A 10749-nucleotide genomic window follows, 5' to 3' on the forward strand; every position below is an offset into this window, starting at 1 on the left:
TAATTTTATAATCTTTTTTAAAAGATTTTTCTTAATTAGATGTATTTAGGTTGGTGAAAAAACATATATAAATCAGTTCCAAAGAACCACAGTTCTTTGGTTTTTCCATGAAAGAAATTAGGTCATGGGGGACATGTTAGTGCATAATCCATCTCTTTTCTGTCCCAATAAGATGGGGTACTTGTCGTTAGATTCTGCAAGTCTAAGTTTAAAAATTTACTGGATCTTCAATTAGGATGCACAGAAGAACTTTACTAGCTTAATACTTTTATATGGCTTTACAGTTTTTATACCCACAAAATTTTTCTGCAGTTTAAATTACAATATCAATTACAGCAATATCTATGGACATTTTAAAAGAAATTCTAGTTGTCTTTTAAGATTAACTAATTTATTTATTTATTTTAGAGCGTGCGAGTGAGGGGAAGGGGCAGAGGGAGAGAGAATTCTCAAGCAGACTCTCAGCTGAGCACAGAGCCCGACCCAGGGCTCGATCCCAGGACCCTGAGACTATGACCTGAGCCGAAATCAAGAGTCAGCGGCCCAACTGCCTGAGCCACCCCGGTGCCCCTCAAGTTGTATTTTAAATATGTTACGCTTTGGAATAATGGGGTTGACTTTTTTTTTTGGTCATTTCGATATTTGCAGTGACTAGAAGTAGCATTTTTAAAAGCAGTAGTTTACTCCTAACTTACTGGTAAGAGTTTTTATTTACTGTGACTATTCCTGCACAATGCCAATTATAGAGCCTCTATCACAATTTTATCTGAGACTATTTTAAAGGCAGTTGCTTCTTTTAAAATTATAATCTATTTGTGAATCATCTTTCTACCTTCTCTTTTTATAGAACCATCGAAGTAGTCTAATTTTAACTCCCAATTTTCTCCCAAATTCTTAAGGTTTTAAAAATTTAAATGATCTTCTTTGGTCTACAGGCAAATATTTTGAAAACAGAATTTAGTGAAAAGTTAGGGAGAACCAGATTTCCTTCTGAGCACAGTAAATAAAGCCTGGTCAAACTATGTTACAGATGTTTTTGTTATTCAGCTAAAAACGTATAAGTATACTGCTTTTTTTTTAAAAAGAGTCCAGCCATTGAATTTCATTAATTTTTAGCCAGTCTATTAAGAACTATTTCAGGGGGCGCCTGGGTGGCTCAGATGGTTAAGCGTCTGCCTTCGGCTCAGGTCATGATCCCAGGGTCCTGGATCGAGCCCCGCATTGGGCTCCTGGCTCAGCGAGGAGCCTGCTTCTCCCTCTCCCTCTGCCTCTCTCCCTGCTCATGCTTTCTCTCTCTCTCTCTGTATCTCTGTGTCTCAAATGAATAAATAAAATCTTTAAAAAAAAAAAAAAAACTATTTCAGCAATCTTTATAAACAAGATTATTAAATTTTTTTTTTCTTAATTGTAAGTAGGTTCCATGCCCAAGGTGGGGCTTAAACTCACAACCCTGAGATCCAGTCACATCTACTGATTGAGCCAGCCAGATCCACCCCCCCCCCTTTTTTTTTATTTTCGCTTTGTTTATACTTGCCTTCTGGTTCAAGCATCTACTGTAAACATCTTTGTTTCTATATTATGTCTGTTTAATTATGCTTTACTATAAATCAGGAGAGAACCAATAATCATCTCATACAGTTTTATAATCTAGATGGCACTAAAGTATTTTTAGACAAAGCTGTATTATCTTTGTCTTTTATAAGAAAACTCCATCTGAGTTTCATAGTTGTTTGAATTATTTATTTCATTTGCTCTAATGAATAATATCTTATTGAAGATATGTATTAAGAAATTATTTAAAATACAGATTTGATCTCTATATTCTGGAAAAACTGAATTCTAAGATTAAGACATGTAACTTGAATTTTTCTCCATATTGGATTATCTCTTGATATATGACCCAAAAAAGGCCAGTTTTTCTTCATTGTAGATAATCTTGATGGAACATTTATCTTACAAATAATACAATGCTTTTTCCCTAGAAACATGTATTTTGTTGAAATATTTTAATTTTTCTTCTTGGTTTGTTTGAGTTTACCTAAAAAGTACTAAGGTATAAATTTTTATGTTAAAAAGAGAGAGGTCATACTTCCTGCAGAACTAATCAAGTTTGAGTTTACATGTTGTTTATGCTTCTGCCACTTGAAAAAGAAAGGCAGATTAAATTTTCATGGTTTATTTACATTTATGTAAAAGAAGTAGCATGTTTCTATTAAAACAAAAGTAACAGTAATAAAAAAAATGGGAGGATTATAATGTGAGCATTGGGTAATGTACAGAATTGTTGAGTCACAATGTTGTACAACTGAAACTGATAAAAAAAAAAAGGGAAGAAAAACCTTAAGGTATTTGCTCCCATATGAGAAAGCCTTAACACTTCTCCTAGAATTTGAATATTTGGTTCCATAACGTATTTTATCTAACAGATGTGCATAGCATTTGCTATATGCCAGGCATTCTAAGAGCTTTACAAAATATTAACTGATATAATTCTCACAGTAACCTTGAAGGGTAAATATTGTTACTATAGTTGTTTTAGAGATATGAAAACAGAATCACAGAGAGGTTAAATGACTTCCCTAAGGCTACACAGATCTAAGCACTGGTTTTAATATAAATATTAAAAATTTTTTTTAGTTTTTACAGATTGAAAGCATTCAGCCTATCAAGACATAATGCCACTTTTGCTAACATAATTTCCTTATCTTGTTACAGTTTCCCTAACATAACTATCCTAAACTGGGTGTTATGTGGGGGCTAGGGACAAAGAATATGTACATTTTGTTTAAATATTCATATGATACTTGGTGAAAATCTTTGGTAACTTCTTAAGTGATGATTTCCCCTCTAAAATTCTTTGAATATAGGCATGTGAGCAGCAGTGACAGAGTGGGCAAGCCTTACCGTGGTGTAAAGCCTGTTTTCAGCATTGGGGATGAAGAAGAATATGACACAGGTATAGTAATAACACTTACCTGTAGATGCTTTCCTGATCTAATCAGCAGTGATTAGAGAGAGCATTCTGGGATTAGCCAACAACGACTTAAAAAAAAAAAAAGATTCTGTAGATTGGAGAGTCTGTAGTTTTTCTGCTAAGAGTTTGGTTTTAGACATCCTAAGTTATGCCTATTAGAATTCAAGCAGAAATGCTGAGTGGCAGTTGATTTGTAGGAGTCTTTAGCCAAAGAGAGAAGGTCTAATAAACTGATGATCTGGGAATTATCAGTGTTGAAATAGTATTTAGGTCCATGGGATTTGATTTAAATCCCCTTGATCCATCCACCTAGAAGATTGAGAGTTGTGAGACTAAAGTCAGGGAATTCCAAAATTGAGACATCTGGAAAGAGCCTTTTTGAATTGGAGGCAATATCCTAAAGGGCCACAAGATGGGGATATTGTGCCAGGGAAGTTTGTCATTCTCTGTGGTTGTCTTTGTATTTTTTAAAAATAATTCATTACTTTGGTTCATATTGTGGCTGCCAAGATTACTTTGGTTAAGTAATCATGATTAATATTAATATGTGTATTGGGTTAGAAAAAATAAAACAGTAAATAAATATACAAAATGAGAGGGAAAAAATTCCCAAATTTCACCTTGCTTTTTCTATTTAGTAATACATGTTGCATATTTTCCATCTCAGCCCATATTCCACCATCATTCTCTTTCTATCATATAAGCATACCATAATTTATTTAATCATTTTTCTCACAGTTCACACTGATAGTTTTCCAGTTTTTTTGGTCTCAAATGATAATATTTTTATACATGTATTTATGAATTTTTGTAAGTATGTATAGAGGGTATATTCTTAGGGTAAGATTGTTAGGTTATAGGGAACCACATTTGACAGTTTAATAAATATTACAAAATCACCTTCCCAAAAACAATGTAACATTGAGGTAAATGAAATTTTCTGTGTGCTATTTCTAATTGGGTTTTTTTTGTCCTTGCCCCTCTCTTTTTGTTGCTATCTTCCTGTTATTTATCAGTCTCTAGCTCTCCCTGAATATTTCAACTTCTTTCATTAATAGTTTTCATTTCAACTATTTTCATTCCTCTGAGAGGCATATGGATGAATAAATTACGGTATATTTTCATGTGTCACGTATTTACACATGTATTTATATTATGGAAAATTGCACAGTAATGAAAATGAGAAAACTAGAGCTCTGTGTATCAACATGGATAAATTTTACAGTGTTGGGAGTGAAGAAGCAGTTGTGGAAGAATACAATCCAACTGTCTACTATTTATATAAATGTTACTTAAAATGCAAAACACTACTGTATGTTGTTTAGGGATATTCATGTATGATTAAAGGAAAGGATGAACCGTAACAGATAGTCACTGTTTCTTAGTGGACAAGGGAGAGGAATGTGATTGGGGAGAGAGATACAAGATTTCCACTTTTTATTTAGGCTGAAAGTGTATAGATATATGAGATTTCCTTTTTTATTATTTCTTTATATTTTGAAGTATTTCTTAAAAAGGGAGGAATATTTATAATTATTAACCCTAGCAACTGTAATTCCTCTTTCTTAAATTAGAAAAACAAAATAATTAGAATGTCTTACAGTTATCTCATGAAAAAGAAAAAACACTGAAGAGATTTTTACTTATTTATCCCGGGTTGGATTTTTTGGGTTGTTTTTCTCAAAATCAAAAACCAGCAAGAGAAAAAGAACTCTGCCATCTTTGCCCTCAAGATAGGTGCTTCTTATTGGACAATTCAGTCACCTCTGTAGAGTCTAGACATAGATTAGAGTCATGTTATGTAAAGCAAAAGTTTTGAAATTCCTCAGATAGTTTAGTCTTTTAAAAATTCATTTCCATTATTTTTTATTGAAGTATTTTTTATTGAAGTTGACACACAGTGTTACAAGTGTATTCTTAGTATTTTCACCTCACTTTCTTACCATGTGGCCTAAAGTTTCATAATAATATTTCTGTATTATGCGAGGGGCATAAGGAAATATAGTAGCAGGATTAGAATTGTTTTGTTTTTCAAACTGTATGTTTAAAATATTGAAATTTTTTTTTCAGGCTGTTAAGAAATGTCTCATTTTTAAAGTTGGTAATTCCCACTTTTAATACTTTCAATTCTTCGTAGATGAAATTGATAGCTCTTCAATGTCAGATGATGACAGAAAAGAGGTTGTAAACATCCAGACTTGGATAAACAAGCCAGACGTCAAGCATCATTTTCCTTGTAAAGAAGTTAAAGAAAGTGGACACATGTTTCCTAGGTACTTTTTAAAATGCCTTCTTCTGAAGTAAAATTAAATTTGGGACGTTAATACAAAAACTGAACTGCAGAAGAAATTTTCTTTATTCAAGTATAGTAAGATATAATTTCACTTTGTCAATTTGTATCATATGTCTTGATTTTTATTTTCTTTTTTTAAAGACTTAATTTAGGGGCGCCTGGGTGGCTCAGTCGTTAAGCGTCTGCCTTCGGCTCAGGTCATGATCCCAGGGTGCTGGGATCGAGCCCCGCATCGGGCTCCCTGCTCAGCGGGAAGCCTGCTTCTCCTTCTCCTTCTGTCTACCACTCTGCCTACTTGTGCTCTCTCTCTGTCAAATAAATAAATAAAATCTTAAAAAAAAAAATAAAAGCTTTAAAAAATAAAGACTTAATTTATTTGAGAGAGAAAGACAGAGAGGGCACACAAGCAGGGGGAGTGGGAGAGGGAGAAGCAGGCTCTCCGCCTAGCAGGGAGCCCAGCATGGGGCTTGATCCCAGGACCCCGAGATCATGACCTGAGTTGAAGGCAGACACTTAACCGACTGAGCCACCAGGCGCCCCTAAATGTCTTGATTTTTAAAAATATTTCTTATGTAGTAATTTTTTATTTTGAAAAATTTAACCAAAAAAGTTAAACAGTACATTGAACATCTTTATAAACATCTTAGGTTCATCAGATTTTAATTTCTTTTTGCACTGCCCCATCTCTCCATTTATGTATCTATACATAGACACACATACATATACAGTTCTCTTTTGTCAAGCCATTCAGAAGAATCTTACAGATACGACACTTTACCCCAAAATACTTCAGCATAAATCACCCAAGAATATGAGCATTCTCTTACACAACTTCAATAGCTATCACTATTTGAAAACCTTAAAATGAACATCATTCAACATATAGTTCACACTCAGATTTTTCAGAGTGCCCCAAAGTATCTTTTCTAGTCTCTTTTTTTCTTCTGATCCAGGATCCAGTCATGGTTCACACATTGCATGTGCCTGTTAATCTCTTTAGTCTCACCCAGTGTCCAACAGTACCACGGCCCTTACCACCACCTCCCCTTTCCTCCGTGATGAGTGAATCCTCTGAGGCTAGGCCTTTTATTCTGCAGAATGTCCTGCATTCTGGCCTTGTGTGATATTAGTCTTATTGTATTACATAAAAGTGTATGAGTATGTCCCTATATTAAGTGAGCTGAGACACAGGAGGGGGTGTGTTAATAATTCTGTGCCCATTCTATGTTCAAGGTCCAGTTACCAAATATAAAACATGTAAGGCAGCCCAACTACTGCTTAGTGGTCTTCAATGTAAAGTATACACTATAGTATAGTGAATGAGAATAGTTTATGAATATAGACAATAACTGGAAAAGTTTGAAAAGTACTATATTCCATATACCATGCAGAGTAGATTCTAAAAATATTATTTTAATGATTTCTAACTGTATTGTGCATTTTATTATATAAAATATAAAACTTGCTCTTAAACAGTTACAAGATTTTCTGTTAATAAAATATTTTGCATACAATTAAAGAAATTAAAAACTATTATTGGATTGCTTTTTTGTTTTTAGGTGATCCTTTGTCTATATTCTTTAATTCAGAAAGTGATTTCATCTGGAGTTGAATATTTTTATTGTTGAAGTAACAGCTGTTTTGCATGACATTTCTTTAAAATTTTCTTTGTTTTTTAATGTTTTTTTTCCCCCTCTCAAGTCATCTGTTGGTTACTGCAACACACATGTACTGTTTAAGGGAGATTCTTTCACGGAAAGGATTGGCTTATATACAGTCTCGACAAGCACTAAATTCTGTAGTTAAAATTACATCTAAAAAAAAACATCCTGAGCTAATTACCTTCAAGTATGGAAACAGCAGTGCTTCAGGAATAGAAATCTTGGCAATCGAAAGGTAAGATTTTCTTAGGATGTATTATCTGAATTATTGAATTAGTTTATTATTAAACATAGTTTGTTTCTCTATTTGGGGGAATAGATGGTGGAATAGGATACTTGAGCCGCTTTTATTAGCATTCTTTGCTGATCTTTTTCTTCTGTATCGTTAGTCATGGTTAATCAGCACGTGGTTCCGGTGAGTGCCATAGCTAATTTCATAAACTTTCTGACAGAAGGCTCTTTAATCTGTACCATTGCTGCACTAAATGCTGATTTGCAATCAATAGGAAGCTTGTTTCAGAATATAAGCCAGTGTTTCTATTTTCCTTCATCAAAAAAATTATTGCTTTGAAAAAGTGTCAGTGAAGTAAGCAGTGTGCTGAGTGGTATATTTAGTTTACAGTCTGGTACAAGCTTTTCCTTATTGTCTTATTGTGGACCAGTGACAAACAGTTCCTGGACTGGCACCAAGGGCCATAGGACCACACTGATCTCAAAACTAAACCATCTTTATAATCCTATAAAAATGTGAGGCCCAGAGGAGTTGAATGACTTCCAGATCTTCACACCTAGCTTGTAATTGGACCAAATATAGCCCTCCTGACTCCTGATCTGTGGTTCATTCCATCTGGCTGTGCAGTATATGAAAAATCATCTTACTTTCACATTTAGAATTTCTTTCTTTCAAAATGTGCTTTCGAGTGTGTATTGAGATGTAATGGGGAGTAAATACAAGGGTGTGTCTCCTTGCTTTGTAGGTTACGGGAAGCTTCCCACTGGAAGTGACATCTAAGCTGAGTCCTGGAGTGAAAGCAATTTATATTAATATATATGTATATTCCCCCCCAGGTATTTGATTCCAAATGCAGGAGATGCTACCAAAGCCATAAAACAACAGATCATGAAAGTTTTGGATGCTTTGGAAAGTTAATATAAAAGAGAATTATTTCAAAAGAAATTAAGGCAACCAAGAGAAAGAAACATGGACATATTTTCCTGATTGAATACTAACTGAGGACCTTTCATTTGCTCATGGGGGTGCTTGAATTGCAGGTCTAAGAATGTGTAAATTATTATAATCAATTTCTGGACAGTTAAAATTTTTCTTAAATTTTCTTTTGCATTTTCGGTTTTGTAAAATGATTTATAAAGGTCAGTTATTAAATGACTTTGAAGTAACTGACCCTATGCCCTTATGAACTAAGGGTGCAGAGCGCAGTTCTGTTTTGAAGAGCTGTGTTTTAAAAGGGAACATGCATCACTTTCAGATTTAAAAACACCCATACACATATATACTTGCAATGTCTTCACTGAAAATTAGAGATAGAATTAGTTGAAGAGACCCCTTTAATTGCTACATTTAGTTTTATCCACTGAGCAGTATCAGAAACAAAGTATTACATAGATTACTAGCTTGCTCTTTCTGTTCTTAAAAAAACGTGAAATCTTTTTAATGAAGTGGATGAAGATTCCAGCCAACTCGGAAATGCAGTCCAGCTAGTTGAAGCATCAGTTTCTAAATCCTTTTTTGTGCCATTAGCTAATGATTTGAACACTGGGTGCTTCACATACTAAACTTCATCCTAATGGTTTCTAAGGAGCACTTAAAAGCTTATAATAAGTAGGTAGGCATACTAAGATTAAAACAAACATTTTGGAGACAGAATTGTACCTGTAAAAATGTCATTGGTCTTTATTACAAGTGGAATATTTGATTTAGGATATTTCAGAAAGTGTTGTACACACATTGATTTATCCTTACTGAGGTTATGGTCTGTGACCACACTAGTATCCACTTAAATAAAAGCCAGATAATAAGAGAGCTACATAAAGAACAGTTGTTTTATCATCTGTTTCTGAAATTCCTTTCTCTTCTTTGGTTTTTGTCTTCTCTTGCTAAAAGTTCCAGTGTATTGAAACTATTTTTATTTTTTAATATGACAAAACTAAAAAGTGATCAGCTTCATTTTGCAGCTTTCTCAATTTAATTTATTGAGGTCTATATTAGACACATTTGGTGAGAAGAAATCCGGGAACATGTTTGGGGCTATGGAATGGCTCCTTATAAAATCTTTTTGGGAACTAGCAAATCCTAACAATCTGCCATGTCCTAAAATGTAATGGATTATCTCTAAGGGGTTGATAGGAGAAACATTTAGATGTACCGTATTTATAACCAGCTATTTTAATTTACTTAATGGAAATCAAGTGAATTACAGGTAACATAGTTCAAGATATTTTATTCTAATATCTAAATAAAAACCGTTTACTTGAGTGGTTGAAGACATTTGCATGAAATTGCACCTGGTGCAGTACTTGATATTTATAACTCTACCCACAGCGGTTGTATTGCATTTTTCTTTTTTTCTTTCTTTGGCGCCCCCTTTAGAAATGCCCTGAAGTCTCCATTTTTTGCCCATTTCAGTCATGGGACTTTTTTCATAATATTAATGTAAAGATGTTTGTGTTACTGTTTATAAATTACAGTTGTAAATAAACCAGTACGATTTGCTCATAACTTTGTTCTTAATGACTCTCTCTCTCTCTCGTGCTCTTTCTCCCCTGCCCCTTCCCATTTGTAAATCTCTGTCGGTAACACAATATTAGAAAATTGACGGCTACCCTTTCAGTGGAATCTAACGTTCAGGTTTTAGGATTGAAAGTATTAGATTCCTATTTCTGCTCATCTATATGGGGAGGGGGGAAGAGGTAGTTTAAAACTAATGACATTAAATTCCTCGTGTAATAAATTTCTACCTTGACCTACTTAACTTCCCTGAACTTTAGTTTCTTCATCTGCAATAATATCACAGTTACTAGTCGTAAATATTAAATGAAAATACATGTCACTGATTGTATTAGGTACTTATGTAGCTCATCCTTCCTTAATGGGCCCACTAAGTACAGAACTAGAATTCATTCTGGGATATCCACCTCTTATGGACTCTCAAGGATTGCAGAGTTTGCAACATTATGAGGTTGTTAATATCTTCTGTATTTCCAAGATTAGAAAACAAAGGCTGAAAGAAATTGAGTGAGTGAAAAGGGAAGGTATCCCCTCTTCCCTCCCTACTCCCTGGGAATTATTTTTGCTTTTTAAGGTAGAAAATCAATTCTCTTTACATAGATTTGATCCTAATCACCAACCACTAATGAAACACATTTTCTAGTAGGGATGATAAATTTGTACTGATACATACTCAACCATTTTTGCTGCCAGTATGTTTCACACAGGATCTTTGACTCCTTATACTAAACTAGCCAGCCATAGATTGGCAATTCTGTTTAAAAATTGACAGTTTGTCTTGGGGAAAACCCAACTCCATAGGTTGTGTGATGAAAGTAATGTTTCAACTTTACCCTTAACATTTTGAATTAAAAAATTTATTGAACTATAATCCACATACCATAAAGTTCACCTTTTTGAAGGTCAAGGAAGTGGTTTTTAGTATATTCACAGACTTGTGCAACCATCACAACTATTTTATTTCAGAACATTTCATCGCTCAAAAAAGATCCATACCTGGGGCGTCTGGGTGGCTCAGGTTAAGTGTCTGCCTTTGGCTCAGGTCATGATCCCAGGGTCCTGGGATCCAGCCCGC

General features: G+C 34.2%; 1 protein-coding gene across 3 annotated transcripts in view; it reads left to right on the plus strand.

Annotated features, from left to right (window-relative positions):
• TBC1D23 (TBC1 domain family member 23) overlaps positions 1-9882 on the plus strand; it is a 56084-nt gene extending 46202 nt beyond the window's left edge. Inside the window, exons 16-20 of one of the 3 annotated variants that reach the window (XR_006540941.1) lie at positions 2868-2956; positions 5112-5247; positions 6969-7163; positions 7997-9794; positions 9857-9882. Coding sequence is in view for 2 of the 3 variants with exons in the window: in XM_021692422.1 (XP_021548097.1) it covers positions 2868-2956; positions 5112-5247; positions 6969-7163; positions 7997-8078 (502 nt within the window). In the remaining variant the exon portion in view is untranslated. Of the gene's footprint in view, positions 1-2867; positions 2957-5111; positions 5248-6968; positions 7164-7996 lie in introns of all 3 variants that reach the window. The other 2 variants (XM_021692422.1, XM_021692421.2) reach the window with 2 other exon arrangements.
• The last annotated feature ends 867 nt before the right edge of the window (positions 9883-10749 follow it).

The sequence above is a fragment of the Neomonachus schauinslandi genome, chromosome 1 (genome assembly GCF_002201575.2).
Source record: "Neomonachus schauinslandi chromosome 1, ASM220157v2, whole genome shotgun sequence".
Classification (NCBI taxonomy): Eukaryota; Metazoa; Chordata; class Mammalia; order Carnivora; family Phocidae; genus Neomonachus; species Neomonachus schauinslandi.